The sequence below is a fragment of the Rhineura floridana genome, chromosome 4 (genome assembly GCF_030035675.1).
Source record: "Rhineura floridana isolate rRhiFlo1 chromosome 4, rRhiFlo1.hap2, whole genome shotgun sequence".
In the NCBI taxonomy this organism is placed as follows: Eukaryota; Metazoa; Chordata; class Lepidosauria; order Squamata; family Rhineuridae; genus Rhineura; species Rhineura floridana.
The window spans coordinates 75,661,439-75,679,054 of record NC_084483.1 but is presented as its reverse complement, the minus strand read 5'-3'; the positions used below and the strand labels follow the sequence as shown (position 1 = coordinate 75,679,054).

At 40.2% G+C, this 17,616-nt stretch overlaps 1 protein-coding gene across 1 annotated transcript in view; it reads right to left on the bottom strand.

Annotated features, from left to right (window-relative positions):
- UFL1 (UFM1 specific ligase 1) overlaps nt 1-17,616 on the bottom strand; it is a 51,205-nt gene that overhangs the window by 20,356 nt on the left and 13,233 nt on the right. Inside the window, exons 6-11 of the mRNA XM_061623377.1 lie at nt 17,432-17,562; nt 16,818-16,876; nt 8,738-8,884; nt 7,637-7,812; nt 5,739-5,918; nt 2,292-2,412 (exon numbers count right to left, since the gene is read on the bottom strand). Coding sequence (XP_061479361.1) covers nt 2,292-2,412; nt 5,739-5,918; nt 7,637-7,812; nt 8,738-8,884; nt 16,818-16,876; nt 17,432-17,562 — 814 coding nt within the window. The remainder of the gene's footprint in view (nt 1-2,291; nt 2,413-5,738; nt 5,919-7,636; nt 7,813-8,737; nt 8,885-16,817; nt 16,877-17,431; nt 17,563-17,616) is intronic.

The window sequence follows — 17,616 nt, the reverse complement described above, 5'->3', positions numbered from 1 at the left end:
TATTTGGTTAGTAAGTGATGCTTTGACAAACATAATGAAATGAAACTGAAATCCTTATAAAAGTAAACAGGGAGAATAATAACTGAATTTATTATGCATGGAAACAAGAGTATTGTAATTCAATATTCTAATTTCTACTTCATCAGTGAAACAAATGGAAACATATGAGAATGTGTCTTACTAAAATGAAACAGAGGTAGCGGCAAAACAAAAGAAAGCCACGTCCCCAACAGGTTCCATAATAATAAACTGCTGCTTCCTAGAAAGGAAATGCATTTAGCTGACTGACAATGAAATAAACACAATTCAGTGATGCCGAACAAAGAATGTTCATATACATTTAACCATGATTACTGTATGCATTTTGAACAGCACGATATCCTCTTAGCCTTTTATTTAAAATGACCCTCAGTCCACTAATCACAACAATTAGGCTGCAATCTAATACTCACTTACTTGAGAGTAATCCCCAGTAAACTCAATGGGTTTTAATTCTGAGTATAAGGCAATTTTAGGACTGCATGATCTATGTGTGTCTCATGCAACATTTTCCTCCAACAAAGGAGTGCATGAGCAAATGCTAATGCTATAATGCAAACATTATCTGCAATTTTCATTCTAGCATAAACATTTAATGTTTGCTCTTCCATGGGTACTCTATACTTGGAGGAAAAGCATTACATCAAAGTAGCTGTTATCTTCTGATAATTTTTGGTAACAGTCACTTAACATAAATGCAACTATACAATTATAACTTTGGTTGATTTACATTCAGGCTAATCCAAAAATTCAGTGTAGTTTCTAAATTTCAACAAATCCTTTTCATTCTATCACTTGAAAAAGGAAATCATTTCATAAATGTACATTCCTTACTTGGGCTACAATCCTATGCACAGTTTCCTGCGAGTGAGCCTCACTGAACATAGAGGAACTTACTTCTGCATAGGATCATGCTATTAACATACAACCATTACCATCACAACCAGAGTCTTATGGCTCAATAAAATGTCTAAGCAATGGTAGACTTCTGCACAAATACACATTTGGGAAAAAATAATATTAAAGAGGATAACAGAAACTATTATAAGACTATATTGGTGTCAATTCATTTCATCTAATTACAGCTTTAGAAACTGTCTTAGATGTTGTGGCTCTAGATAAATAAGTTTTCTTGAGGACTTTCCCCATCAATGTGGATTTCATGCCAACCCAAAACTGATTTCTTAACATACATGTTAATGCCTTTCCCAGATAACCATCATTTCTCATTGAGTCAGGATCTTATGGTGGGCTAGGGCTACATAAATAAATTGCAATAACGATATTTTTCCTATCATCACCTCCTCTCTAAAAATAATAATCATCATCATCTCATGTCAACAAAATAAAGTTTTATAGCATAATAAGGACAGAAAGAAACAAGTTATTGCTCCCAAAAGCTTCAAACAAGATTTTAAGAGTGAATGGGAATAAGAGGGAGAGAAAAGGAAGAAGGAAATGAGAAACTGGGTGTGACAGGTTGAGGCCTCTCTTTAAGCCTGAAGGGTTTCCAAAGCAGCTAACATCCTGTGTGCCAATTCAGTTCATGTTGGGAAGCACGTGGGCTATTTCCCGGGAAAGTCTGTAGCACAATGAACTTACTCATCTTTAGGGCGCCACTACAACATTTCATCTTTTATATTGCTTCCTGGAGACTTCAGCACCCAGATAGTATTCCAGTAACTTTTTGCCCACTTACTGAAACTTAAGTTTGCTTCAAAACAGTTTAAGGAAGTGTCTTCATCATGCTTCATACCACCAAGAGATTGTGGTGCAAGACTATGCAAAACAAAGCAATGGTGTATGTGTGTGTTTTTTCTAGGTTTGCTTCTGCTGCTTTCTGGCTCTCGAGTCTTTTAAGTGAACAGCAGTCAGAAGAGACTGGGGCATAACTATTTGGTTAATATTTCTGTGGTTTCTTCTTGTTAGTATGGTAGAGCAAAGCAAGATGGGGATGTCCTGTTAGCATGGCAAGGACTTACTCCTTCATTACTCATGGTAATGAAAATAGAGACACAGGCATTGGGAAGAAAGAGTACCGCTTCCAGTCCTTACTGACTACTGTCAAGTTTTCATTACCATGGGAAACGCAAGGAAATAGACTGGTAGAGGGACAATAACTCCACTATTGCACTCTGCTGTTGGAGGTGGGGAGTATGAAAGCTCCTCTTCCTTTCAGAATAAAATGGCTTGCCCATGGAGGCTTCTGAATGCTTTGTCTCGCCCACGGAGGCTTCCAACAGCTTCCTTACCTGTTGCTTTCTTTCTTCTTTCATCCTTTTTGTCCTTTTTACTCAAAGATGCATTTTCTATAAAAGCAGATTGCTTCAAGTCCTCTTCTGTAATTAGGTTCACAGGGTTATTTTTCATTTCCTAAAATGAAGATCACATATACGCTTATTCATATATAATGTACTGGAACCCTGTATTAAGGGTTGAGAGTCCCAATTGGAGGTCGGCCATTATCAAAGGTGCTATGGACTTTGAAGAAGCACGAGTACAGGGCGAAAGGGACAAAAGAGCTAAGTGGAAGGCACGTCAAGCAAATCCTCATCGTGACCATCTTCCATCTGGAAACCTATGTCCTCACTGTGGGAGGCTGTGTGGATCCACAATTGGCCTCCACAGTCACTTACGGACCCACCGTTAAAGACCTTACCTTGGAAGACAATCTTACTCGGCCACGAGTGATTGCCAATGATGATGATTAAGGTTTTGATACTATATTCCCTCCTGTTTACCATGAGACTCATGAAAGTTTGGAAAAATACGCTACTACAATGCTATGATCATCCATGTCCCATTTCAATTAGAAAGGAACATGGGAAGCTGCCTTATACGGAGTCAAACTATTGGTGTATCTAGCTCAGTACTGTCTACACTGACTGGCAGCAATTCTCTAGGGTTTTAGGCAGTGGTCTCTCCTGGCCCTACAAGTAAATGCCAGAAATTGAACCTGGGACTTGCTGCATGCAAATCAGATGTTCTTCCACTGAGCTATGGCCCTTCAGATTCTCATGCCAAAATGAAAGAGAGAATCTCTGTTAGACAACTGAAACAGAATCTAGACAAGGATGAGTTGGTGATAATTGAAGAGCGCTGTAACTATCAAGGATCTGGAAAGAAGGTGTATCCTATCGTGTACATCTCTGAACCTATAAAGCTTCCTTACACTTCAGCTGCCATCTGTCTATTTCTAGGCCTGTACTGCCTATTCTGCAAGCAACACTCTAAGGCCCCAGGCACAGTTCCTGCTGTTAGAGATGGACCTTTCTGCAGGCAAAGCATGTGCTCTTCCAATACTGAAATATAATCCACACTTCAGACTTTCATGTACTACTAGGAAAGCTGTAACTATTTCTTGATAATTCATTTATGCCTTTATAATGTTGAGGCTCAGCTACTATATAATGAACTGTACACAAGGTTGCCAACTAAAAAGCTGTGACAGCTGCACAACATGGTGGTAGTTTGCTTCCTTTAGAGCAAGCAAAACCCATGGCAACGGGGGGGGGAGCTGGTGGTTCCAATTCTTCTTCCTTTAGGTGCAACTAAAACTTTCAAGCACCTGATGTCATATATGTTGTGAATCCTGAGAAAGGTAGGCATGGATTATCTGGTGGGCCTAATTAGGCTTGTGGGAGACAGGTTCCCCCATCTGTGCATTACAATTTTAAACCTTTCTCCCTCTAAAATACTAGTTCAATGTTTAAATAGTATTCAGTCCCTGCACTTGACTTTGAAATTATATAGTCTATGTATCTAGTTGCTTGAAAGCTGGCAGAAAACAGCTAGGCTGCCTAACCTGGGGGACTACAAAACCATTTAGGAACATCTCTCAGGAGATATACACAACCAATTATGAACAGTTGCAGTAATTGTAATTACTGCCAAGTTGGTTTTCTTCTTCTACATTTGGATTGATACATGGCTGGTGGCAAAATATCATTTTTGTAACAGTTATATTGTACTTCTTTAGAATATTAAAGTACTTAACTGTTTTGCTTTGCATGCTTTGTCAGAACAAACTTGCCAAGTGGTTAGTTATTTCCATTTCCAAAACCTGGAAAACTAAAAGAGAGTCAAGGTGACCTTGGAGTTCACTGCAGAGCAGGGCTTTGAACCCAGTGCCCTGGTGCAAGAAAGGCAAGGTGAGCATGAAAACAAGTTTGCATGTGCAAATTGCTTCACTGCACATGTAAGGGGTGGGTTGCGGCTTGGATTCTATCTAGCCATGAGAGAACAAAAGGGCTTCTTCTGGAGGGGCCTATTGGAGTGTGGGGGCAGGGCAGCATTTTTCACCACTCTCTCCTTCCACCTTCAGCCCCCTGGGCCATCTCTCATGCTGCTCTGGAGGGTCCCTAACTCTCCAAAAGAGTTTTTCGAGGCAAAGGGGAAGATGACTAGGGCAAAAAAAATGCTGACTTCTTTTTCCGCTGGTGAGAACATCCTCTGAGCCTAACACTGCTCACAAGATGTTCTCGCCAGTGGAAACATCTCAGTCTGTGTCTGATGTGTGTGCACGTGTATGCACTCCTGTCTCCAACATCCAGCTGCTCAACTTGTATCTATGTAGTTGTAATCCTGGTTCAAAGCTCTGCAAAGCAACAACAACAAGAGCAACAACAGCAGCAATGTTCATGTACACTTCTACACTCAGAGAATGCTTCTCTCCCAATTGTGGGTTGTACATTGCACACATCTCCCCTCCCGTGAAACATTTGTTTTATGAGACAGAGGATAGGATGGCAGGGGGAGATACTCAAGCCCAGAAACATTATGCTCTGTATACCAGCTGTTGAAGAGAAACAGGGCTGAAACCATTGTATCAGCTTGTAAACTTCGCAGAGACATCTAGCCAGCTATTTTTGGAAAGACAATGTTGAACTAGATGCGCGTTCACTCTAATCCAGCAGACGCTTATGTCCTTATGAAAGACATATAGTCAGCTAATAGCTGCATGAGGTAGCACATTTCTCAGGTCCAAGCACAATACTATTATCTTAAACTTGGACACTATCCACTGGACTATGCTGGCTTTGATAGGAAAACTTTGCAAAAAATGGAATTATTAAACGTAATTTTCTTGCAATTTTACTTTAAAACACAGCAAAATTACTTTTAGTTTCCTGTGCTGTAGTCTCACTAAACACATACACTTAGAAATAATCACTAGACAATCCTTCCTCTCCACCTGCTTAATCGTTCTTGATTATCAGCAGGAAAGCCAAGAATCTGACAACGACTGGCTTTGGAAATGAAATAGATGGATATATTCAAGGAAATGTGCCAAATCTGATGGCATCCCACTATTCTCCCAAAACGTGAACAAATCTTACCAAATAAAGGTCTCATTTTAACATAAGCAAAAGTCAAATGTAAAAATGTAAAACACATACATGGACAATGTTGACAAGGTTATTCACATCAAATATACAAATACAACATTAAGATGTGCTAAAGCCAGGCCTGCACAATATATGGCCTGTAAAGCTGAATGCAGCCCTCTAGCCAGGTATGATGGTCCATCAGAGGCTCAACAAGTATTTCAATTTTGTTGCTTGCATCAAACTATGAATACAGCTATGAAGGGGAGATAGCACTTGGCAGGCCACCATACATTACTGGTGTGGCGCATTGAGCTTGGTGGGTCATAACTCATGTAGCCTTTTTCTAAAACAATGTGCCCAGAAACAAACCTTTTCAGCTTTTTGGTGCATCAGATCATTAAACAAATCAGCACAGCTGTTGATAAATTTCTCACTGACTACATTAGTGTCACCGAAGACCAGAGTTGAAGGTTGTTTACTGAAGGATCGCATCACTTGCTGGAGTAACATACTGGCATCTTCTACAGATAATGAACTTGGAAGGAGAGGCTAGGGCCAAAAGGCAAAACAAAACAAAAACAATTAAGTTGAAATTTATTGTTCAGCCATCCTGGAACAGAATTTAGCAGTTTTGAGGTTTTTTAAAAAAGATTTCTAGTCCTTATACTCTTGAAAAGTGTCTGCACAATGCCCAGTAAAATCTCATAAGTATGTATGGGCAGCGATTTACTACTCTGAATAACTTTCTGCAGAAGGAAGATAAATTATGCACATCTCTCTGCACTGGCTTAATCTGCAGTTTATATTGACTGCAGAAATCAGCTTTAATCAGGTGCAGAATTTAGGTTATCTTGATGCAAAATCTTGCCTTTCTGCTCATTTGATTTTTGTCTTCTGCTATGTCTACGGAAATACGAATAGGTGCAATTCTATGGATGAATGTGTAGAGTTTATAAGATCCAAAGTATATGATCCAAAGTCTTTACAAAGAAGGGTCTTTTCTGTTCTTCTTTTCTTAGAGGTTGGCAAATCAAAAGCTTTTTGACAAAATAAAAGCTTTTTGACACATAAAGCTCTTTCAAAATAATGTATAAATTAAAAAAACTCATGATGTAAAGCCAATTTAAAAGGCAATTTATAACATACAGTATTTGACAACAGGAGTCTGTGCCCTCTGCCTGGATGACGACAGACAAATAAATAATTACTTGTTTCTAGGGAGCCTTACTAGAGGATGTTGGGCAAAAGATTATTGCAGCTCCATACAAACAGGTATCTATTTATCTAGACAAGAATGCAATAGTCATCTACAGGAGTGAAGTGACCATGGGCTAAAGTATATTCACAAACCTAGAGACAATGTTTTGCAGTAAGTGGTATGAACAATGTCAAGTTGGCATTGCAGCACTGGTACAAAACTTCTGTCAGAACATAAGAGCTACTACTGAGTGTAATAGAGATAACTTGTAAATTCAGTTTAGTGACCTTATCAGTCTCATTCAGATTTGTCTGTGCCACAATTTACTTCCACTTCAATTTTTCACACTCGTATGGTAAATTAAAAACACACTGAGCACCCAGTGTTTTTCTTTCTAAGGAGTGATCAAGCTGATAAGTATGCTTTCAGTCTTCAAAGTCTATAGCTTTTAAAAAAAACTTTCTATCACCAACCTAAAAACTGTTTTGAGGATGGAAGCAATACAGAATATATCCTGTATTGTCCACAGAAGGTTTTATTAACACATAAAGTTTGTTAGCAAATTGTTTAGCTTAGGAACTGAAGTTCCATCTATAAAAATAGCATCTCAAGCAGTATTAGATTCTGCCACTTCAACCTAAAGCTCTTACTCGATATTGATTTGGTAGAAATTACGCTTTGAAATTAGGGCTTAATGCTTTTCAAGTTGGAACAAGCAAAACTGGTTCAACTGTCTTTCCTTGCAAATTGCAGTAATCACTGCTTTCAATCTGTGGTTTACAATTTTCCTCTATGTAATTGCAGAAAAATGGTCTCTGGAGCCATACAGGAATATAGGAAACTGGGTCATATAGAGTCAGTTCATTGGTCCATCTAGTTCAGTACTATCAGCAATGACTGGCAGCAGCTCTCCAGGTTTTCCAACAGGGTTTCCCCTACAACCCCACTTAGAAATGCTAGGGTACTGAATCTGGGTTCTTCAGCAAGAAAAGCATGTACTCTACAATTGAGATATAGGCTGTCCTTAAAAATAAACCCAGTGGAAAGGAAGAAAAATTCAAAAGCATACCGCTATATCCACCCATGTTCCAGAGCTGATGGCTTCATCCACAGAGGCCTCCACCTGATCCACAATTTCCTGACCAACACAAGATGCTGTCAGAAACAAGAGCTGCAAGGACTTGTATCTTTTCTTTATGTAGTTCACAGGATCAGGGATGCCAAGTCTGTACAATGCATCAAATTCTACAAAATTACAGAAAGTCCTTGATTTTGAAGTAAACAACAACAAAATGGGGGCAGTGGGCTAAGCATGTCTTTCAGTGGATACCAGCCACTTCACAGCCATGCTGAAGTGTGAGGGAACCCAGGAACTAGTGCTTATATATTAATTCAGTAAAACCTAACATGTCGGGATGAGAAGGGGGGATGGAGCTTTCCACAATGCTACTTATTGTCTCTCCCCAACAGGAAAAGTTGGCCTGCCTCCATTCTCCTCAATGTAATAGCAATGGCTTTGGGGGTGAATGGGATAGTGAGGAGGTGGGAATAGGTAGTTCTCTTGCACGTTTCCTGCCCTCCTGTCAGTAACTGCCATGCGTTGATTAAGAAGTGGGCCCGGACCTACTTTTCCAGACCTATTACCAAAACGTAATGCTGCATCCAGATCCTGAGAAGGAGGCAAGGAAGGTTTCCTTCCTCTAAGCCAGGAACTATGCTTAAGATTAGGTGATGCTGCATTGTTTTCTCTTCTGTATTTGTGTCTAGGGGCTGTGTCTAAGTTCATAAAAGTATTTCTTCATTTCTCACAATCCTCAAAGCAAGAAGTACTCCACTGATTCCTGTGCTCCATTGGTTGCTTAGCCACCCAATAACAGGACTATGGGCAGGTTTTTCCCAAAATGATGTGCCTTCTTTTTCTTTTATAGGCAACCAATCACCCCCAAAGAGAAAGTAAACTGAGGAGCTCCTACTCCTTGACCATGGTGGCTCCAGCCATTAAGAACCAAGTTTTCTCCTATCTCCATAGCATCATAATGGGCTCTGTTTCTTGGTCACGCAAGAGCTGGACAGAATGATGAGAAATGGCATATGAGAGAGATCTCAAAAACTTGCTGCTCTTGACCAGTAACTTTCAGAAAGAAAAACTTGCTCAAAAGGAATAAGTTACCTAAATAACCATTTTGCTTGAAAAACGAATCCACCCAGTTGCTCTGAGTTTTGGAGTAAATATCAGGGATAAACACAGCCTTATCTTGCCTTCCACCAACCACAGTGCCTTTTAGACGCCCTGTATTAACAAGTTCTTCCAGCACAGCTGACGAAAAAAACAAAGCAGCCACAGCATTAGAAATATTTACAAAGAGATTTAAAATATATATAGCCACACCTGATGCATGTGTCCCTATATTTTTTTTTTGGGGGGGGAGGAGTTTATTTATTTTACCAATGTATAAACAGCCTGAAGCCATTGAAGCAGCATACTACCTCTTAGCTGTTCTCCTCTAGCTGCTCCCTGTAACATAGCTGATACAGTACAGTGTATACAGGGGAAAGAAGTCATAGGAAAGCAGTGAAACACAATAAGAGACATTTGTGGCCAGCAACTGTGTGTACTGTGGCTTTATTATCAACATTGTTATTATACAGCCACGAGAGTGGCTGTATACTATAGCCAGCGTGGATTTTTTACATTCCGCAATGTTAAATTGAAAATACTCCCCCATGCATTTTAAAGGGATTTATTTCTTCTTGTAAGCTGCCTTCGTTTCCAATCAGCAATCCTACCTCACAGAATTGTTGGGAAGACTCCATACACACACACACACACACTGGAGATGTAAAAATACATAGACCCCATATAATAGTTTATTGTCAAAATGAGTTGGTTATTGCAGAACATTTTTTAAAAATAAAATCAGTTTTCCTACATAATAAAAGCAGTGATATCTATGCAAGCCCTGCCTAATTGCTTTAACAAATAGGATTGGAGGGGGAGAGAAAGATTTACAACTCAAACACAATCCTTGGCTATGTTCACTCAAAAGTCCCATTGATTTACAGCACAAGCCTTACCATGTCTATTCAAAAGTAAGTCCTATTGAATTCAATGGGGTTTACTCTAGGTATGTGGGATTAGCATTGCAGCTTTACTCCCAGAAAAGTAAGCACTGAATTAAAGCTTCATATTGGGAAGGTTTTCAAAACACTGCCATCTTCAACAGCCCAGGAAAATTTAAACTTGTATGTCTCATGAACACAAGAGGAAAAAAAGACTTTTGGTAGTGCTGAAAGCTATATACTTACTCAATTTATGAGATTTTCAGATAAATAGGAAAAAACAGTAGTTTTCTACTTTCGCAATGCAGTCTAGGTACTGCCTGGAGGCCCAGAAATCCCTTTCAATCACAACCCTGACTTCACTTATTGGCTACAAACCTGAAAGGAAGGGGTTAGAGCAGCCAGCTAAGACATCATTTCACGGAAGTTGTGGGGTGTGTGTGACATTTTGGTGTATATCTGGTGAACAGACTATCTAGAATCTTATTTTTTTAAAAAATGAAAGCTGAGAGTCCAGAGATTAAGCTGACTCACCGAGACCTGGAGAGGACCCCAAAAATCCAGAGTCTCCAGGCGAAAACCAGACACCTGGTAACCCTAATTTGTACTAAGGGAGAAATAGACTCAGTTTTCCAAGCTATTGAGCATTCAATCTGATTTGCTCGCACAAAACCTACACAGAGGTTAGACTATGTCCAATCTTTATTTAACATTCATTCTGATTTGTTTGTGAGGTGGTTACATGACAATGAGCATTTATGCATTCATTCCTGATTTGCTTACACAGTAGTTATACTTCTTACCATTAAGTCATTCATCCCATCACGTTCCTACCAGCAAAAAGTAGTTTCCTTTTTTTACAGTGGATTAACATAAGAACATAAGAACATAAGAAGAGCCTGCTGGATCAGGCCAGTGGCCCATCTAGTCCAGCATCCTGTTCTCACAGTGGCCAACCAGGTGCCTGGGGAAAGCCCGCAAGCAGGACCCGAGTGCAAGAACACTCTCCCCTCCTGAGGCTTCCGGCAACTGGTTTTCAGAAGCATGCTGCCTCTGACTAGGGTGGCAGAGCACAGCCATCATGGCTAGTAGCCATTGATAGCCCTGTCCTCCATGAATTTGTCTAATCTTCTTTTAAAGCCATCCAAGCTGGTGGCCATTACTGCATCTTGTGGGAGCAAATTCCATAGTTTAACTATGCGCTGAGTAAAGAAGTACTTCCTTTTGTCTGTCCTGAATCTTCCAACATTCAGCTTCTTTGAATGTCCACGAGTTCTAGTATTATGAGAGAGGGAGAAGAACTTTTCTCTATCCACTTTCTCAATGCCATGCATAATTTTATACACTTCTATCATGTCTCCTCTGACCCGCCTTTTCTCTAAACTAAAAAGCCCCAAATGCTGCAACCTTTCCTCATAAGAGAGTCGCTCCATCCCCTTGATCATTCTGGTTGCCCTCTTCTGAACCTTTTCCAACTCTATAATATCCTTTTTGAGATGAGGCGACCAGAACTGTACACAGTATTCCAAATGCGGCCGCACCATAGATTTATACAACGGCATGATGATATCGGCTGTTTTATTTTCAATACCTTTCCTAATTATTGCTAGCATGGAATTTGCCTTTTTCACAGCTGCCGCACACTGGGTCGACATTTTCATTGTGCTGTCCACTACAACCCCGAGGTCTCTCTCCTGGTCAGTCACCGCCAGTTCAGACCCCATGAGCGTATATGTGAAATTCAGATTTTTTGCTCCAATATGCATAATTTTACACTTGTTTATATTGAATTGCATTTGCCATTTTTCCGCCCATTCACTCAGTTTGGAGAGATCTTTTTGGAGCTCTTCGCAATCCCTTTTTGTTTTAACGACCCTGAACAATTTAGTGTCGTCAGCAAACTTGGCCACTTCACTGCTCACTCCTAATTCTAGGTCATTAATGAACAAGTTGAAAAGTACAGGTCCCAATACCGATCCTTGAGGGACTCCACTTTCTACAGCCCTCCATTGGGAGAACTGTCCGTTTATTCCTACTCTCTGCTTTCTGCTTCTTAACCAATTCCTTATCCACAAGAGGACCTCTCCTCTTATTCCATGACTGCTAAGCTTCCTCAGAAGCCTTTGGTGAGGTACCTTGTCAAACGCTTTTTGAAAGTCTAAGTACACTATGTCCACTGCATCACCTCTATCTATATGCTTGTTGACACTCTCAAAGAATTCTAATAGGTTACTGAGACAGGACTTTCCCTTGCAGAAGCCATGCTGGCTCTGCTTCAGCAAGGCTTGTTCTTCTATGCGCTTAGTTAATCTAGCTTTAATAATACTTTCTACCAGTTTTCCAGGGACAGAAGTTAAGCTAACTGGCCTGTAATTTCCGGGATCCCCTCTGGATCCCTTTTTGAAGATTGGCGTTACATTTGCCACTTTCCAGTCCTCAGGCACGGAGGAGGACCCGAGGGACAAGTTACATATTTTAGTTATCAGATCAGCAATTTCACCTTTGAGTTCTTTGAGAACTCTCGGGTGGATGCCATCCGGGCCCGGTGATTTGTCAGTTTTTATATTGTCCATTAAGCTTAGAACTTCCTCTCTCGTTACCACTATTTGTCTTAGTTCCTCAGAATCCCTTCCTGCAAATGTTAGTTCAGGTTCAGGGATCTGCCCTATATCTTCCACTGTGAAGACAGATGCAAAGAATTCATTTAGCTTCTCTGCAATCTCCTTATCGTTCTTTAGTACACCTTTGACTCCCTTATCATCCAAGGGTCCAATTGTCTCCCTAGATGGTCTCCTGCTTTGAATGTATTTATAGAATTTTTTGTTGTTGGTTTTTATGTTCTTAGCAATGTGCTCCTCAAATTCTTTTTTAGCATCCCTTATTGTCTTCTTGCATTTCTTTTGCCAGAGTTTGTGTTCTTTTTTATTTTCTTCATTCGGACAAGACTTCCATTTTTTGAAGGAAGACTTTTTGCCTCTAAGAGCTTCCTTGACTTTGCTCGTTAACCATGCTGGCATCTTCTTGGCCCTGGCGGTACCTTTTCTGATCTGCAGTATGCACTCCAGTTGAGCTTCTAATATAGTGTTTTTAAACAACTTCCAAGCATTTTCGAGTGATGTGACCCTCTGGACTTCGTTTTTCAGCTTTCTTTTTACCAATCCCCTCATTTTTGTGAAGTTTCCTCTTTTGAAGTCAAATGTGACCGTGTTGGATTTTCGTGGCAATTGGCCAGTTACATGTATGTTTAATTTAATAGCACTGTGGTCACTGCTCCCAATCGGTTCAACAACACTTACATCTCGCACCAGGTCCCGGTCCCCACTGAGGATTAAGTCCAGGGTTGCCGTCCCTCTGGTCAGTTCCATGACCAACTGATCCAGGGAATAGTCATTTAGAATATCTAGAAACTTTGCTTCTTTGTCATGACTGGAACACATATGCAGCCAGTCTATGTCCGGGTAGTTGAAGTCACCCATTACTACCACATTTCCTAGTTTGGATGCTTCCTCAATTTCATATCTCATCTCAAGGTCTCCCTGAGCATTTTGATCAGGGGGACGATAGATCGTTCCCAGTATTAAGTCCCTCCTGGGGCATGGTATCACCACCCACAACGATTCTGTGGAGGAGTCTGCCTCTTTTGGGGTTTCGAGCTTGCTGGATTCAATGCCTTCTTTCACGTATAGAGCGACTCCGCCACCAATACGTCCTTCCCTGTCCTTCCGATATAGTTTATATCCAGGGATAACCGTATCCCACTGATTTTCTCCATTCCACCAGGTCTCGATTATGCTCACTATATCAATGCTCTTCTCTAAGACCAAGCACTCCAGTTCTCCCATCTTGGTTCGGAGGCTCCTAGCATTAGCGTACAGGCACTTGTAAGCAGTGTCTCTCTTCAAGTGTCTTTGGCGCTTGTGGTTAGGCCTGTGGTAATTTTGCTCTTCTGAATTTATATCCTGTGCCCCTGCTCTCACAATGCCTACTTCTAGGCCTACCCCTTTTAAAATTTCATCATTTCTTTGGTTTTTATCCCAGGGGGGAGGTTTATTCCGAACCGGACCTTTCTCAGCTCCTGTCGGGTTTCCCCCCTCAGTCAGCACATTTCTTGGTGCTAGGACAACAGAGCACTTTAATCCACTTCAATTACGCAATCCTAAATTTACAGTACATACTTTAATCCCTCCCACAAAATCGGGAGGTACCTCCAAGCACTAACGTTTGTAAAACATTAACCAACAAACAGTTCTTGGGAGTATCTCCAGACTGCATATCAGGCTCCTTAACAGTGATGCATCTTGGGATTCTTACAATAAGATTGTACTACCAGCATCCACCACTTGGTGGCTTGTTTTTCATTACAGCTTTATATAAGAGTGGCTTCCATAAAGCCATTCAGGGAATTCATGATTGATGAACAATTTGAATCAGGGGTTTATTGGCTCAGAGGACCTCTTATCCACCAGCTCTCAGTCAATATACTGTATTCGCTTCTTAGCATGTCAGGACTTTGTTCCACCCAGAGCAATGCCCAATGGCATTGTTCGGTTACAGTAGCCAGTTAAACATCTTTTTGTCCAGGCTCATAATAAGCTGTTTAGATCTAGATTACTATACAGCCACGAGAGTGGCTGTATACTATAGTCAGCAGGGATTTTTCACATTCCGCAATGTTAAATTGAAAATACTCCCCCATGCCATTCTGATGCGTCCCATACGCTCATTTCAAAACAACACCTTACAAAACTTATAGTCCTGAACTCAGAAATGCTTGCTTAACAACCCTCTCAGTTTTCATGGCGATACACAAAACAGTCAGAGAGAACAGAGCGTTCAAAGTCTAAAAAGAGAGAAAAAAAACCCAGAGCCCTTTTGGACTTTTTTCTTGGAGAGTTCTCATAATCTGTTGAAATTCATTAAAAATCAGCCATGTTCACAGAGTACCTGTAATCCTAATACTGACCTTGCCCCATACTCTGACCTTCATCTTCTGCAGTTTAAAAGTTAAAAAAATGCCTGGCTGATTTTTAATTAATGTAAGAAAGTTTGGCTAGAAGCCAATTATAATGCTGGCCATGCTCAGTAAGAACCAACTGTCAGTGTTCTAAAAGCGTCACAGCTGCTGGGCTTGTCTAATCTGGGGGCCACACCCACACCAGACTTTGATTTCACATGAGACAGTCATGGCTTCCCCCAGAGAATCCTGGGAAGTGTAGTTTGTGAAGGGTGCTGAGAGAAGACTCCTGTTCCCCTGACAGAGCTCCAGTGGCCAGACTGCTTTAACAGTCAGCCACTCTGATTGAAAGTCTGTGAGGGGAACAGGGCGTCTCCTGGCAACTCTCAGCACCCTTCCCCAACTATCCTTCCCAGGATTCTTTGAGAGAAGCCATGACTGTCCAAAGTGAAATAAAGGCCTGGTGTGGATGTGACCAGGGACAGCTTTGGTTTAAATTTGGGTAGGAGGCTACATGTGCCTGCTGTAGAATAAAAAGGTGAGGGAAATGCTGAAAAGCAATGATACTGTTCACAATGTTTTCCTTTTGGAAAGGAAAGGGTTTTCCCCTCTGCCCAGTGCCCACACACCCAATCTCCTCCCCTCCCCCTCCCCGCCCCTCCCCCAGGTCAGTGTTGGACTAGGACCTGGGAGACCAGGGTTCGAATCCCCACACAGCCATGAAGCTCACTGGGTGACCAGCTAGAGTCATTGCTGAAGTAGCAACATATTGTAATCAGTCTGATTTTACATCAAACTGTAGTTTCAGATTCAACTGTTAATGCACTCAAAATAGAAATAGAACATAACCAACAATTTGAAATACAAAAGGCTGTCTTCACCATCATATGACATTGACCAATACAGAGGCTTTGAAATTAATAAAAATAAATTTGACACAGCTAGGATGAATAATGTCGGAAATAAAATTTTCTAGTTTAGATTCTCTGTAGAAACATTAGTAACACAGGAAAGAAGCAAAGTAAGAACACCAACAAACATACAAAGATATACTTCTCCATCTTTGGAGATGGCAGGTATTGACACCACTCACCATATGCTCAGAGGCATGTTATTAAATTCTTCCAAGCTACACAGGAAGTGGTTTGGACTGTGAAAGACCAACCCAAATTGTGTTCGCATTTTGACAAATTTGTAGGGCAGTCCAATATCTCAGAGAGGAGGTCAGGTGTCCTGCTCCCCTGGTGCGTTCACTATAGCTGCCCAATTTCCCTGCTTTTTAAAGTTTAATGGAAATATCGGTGGGCTATAGGTACGTTCTTAAACCGCAAGGTTTTTTTTACCTATTACTGAATTAATATTTATTTGTAAATGGTATGTCCTATTAAAAATGACTTTAAAAAGAAAAAATACATCACCTTTGTTTGCCTAGTTTGTATGTGGGGCAGAAGTTATTTTCATTATCCACTGGTGTCTAAGAAAGACTTACATAATATTTTCTTCAAATAGATATGTTTAATTTAGGCTTTATTTAGTCAGTGTTTGACTTCCGCTTTAGGTTGCAACAAATTAATTTAATTAAGCTCTTCTTATTCAGGACAAGGAAAACCTATATGCTGACAGTGTGGGTAGCCAGAAAAGGTTCAGCCAAAATACATGCAAAATAGATGGTGGGGGACAGGATGAACAAACGGGATGATATATAGTAAGCAAGCAATGATATAAAGGGGATGTTTTATGTTCTGACATACAAAAGTGAAAGCATCAACAACTTTAGCTTTAGTATCAGAGGACAAAGCCTACAAATAAAAATCCTGGGCTGTTAACACCATTATGTGCTATGAATTCTTTACTCTTGACTGATAAAATTGCCAGCTGCTAAAGGCAAATAATGGATGACAAAACCAGTACTGCAGTTTTCACTTCCTATGGTCTGTTCATCAGAATTTTCACTGCTTTACGTGGGATGGTCTGAAGAGACTACTTCTTGTTAAAATAAAAGCATGCTATGTCAAAACTGTTTAACTGAAACTAGTTAGCACAGATAGCAGCTACTGAAAATAAAATAAATAAAAACAAGAAAGTTGCATTTCTCAGGGTCAGTTTCACCTTGCTTTTGAAACAACAAAAAGGCATGCAAGCTTTAAAATTCACCTAAGTTGCCTCTTACCTAGCACTTTCAGATATTAATTACCAAAATTAATATCAGCATTAAATGCATCAGAACAAAACTCACAGTAAAGCAGATGCTCCTGAAATCCATGCCGAGTGATAAGGTTAATTATTGGTGTAGGTCTAAAGAGAAAAGTAATACATATAAGAAGCTAGGACACTGACACATAAACACTAAGTATCTTTGTTTATTCCACATCAAACACCAAGTTTGTGAATATTGGAATAATTATGCAAGGTCTGAAATAAAGATTAAATAGGTATTTACGCCTTTGTAAATAGAATACTGTTAGAATAGATTATGCAACCATCAATGCTTTGGTTTATAGTTTCTGCATGTCCAATGGTAAAAGACAAGAAACGTATGGAATTCTTGCATGGTGGGAATGCTTAGGGATGGGACTTCAGTGCCTCAATAAAATTTTTGATTTTTTTATGTGAAAACCTGAAGCATGGCCTATTAATTTGAATAATTATGGTTGATTCTTTGAAGAAAAGCAAGCATCAGAGTGATGCAGCTGTCATAGCTAGGCAATTAAAATAGTTTTTTTTAGTTTACCATGAAGCATTTAGACTTGCCTTTTGCAGGACTTACTGTCTGCTTATTTAGCACAAAGAACAGAAGTCCAAATAATCACAGTTGTTCATCCAAAAGCAGAAATGTGTATTATTACTTACCGGGTAATGGCACTGAAGAGACCACGGATACGGGCCCGATGCCGTGTGACAAATGCATCTGTGAAAATCACCCCTCGATTGTCCTGATCGATTTGCCCATGGATAATTTTGCCCAGACGGATAGAAAATGTCTGAGAACAAAAACACAGCAATTAATTAGAGAAGCTGTTTAATGGTGCACTGTT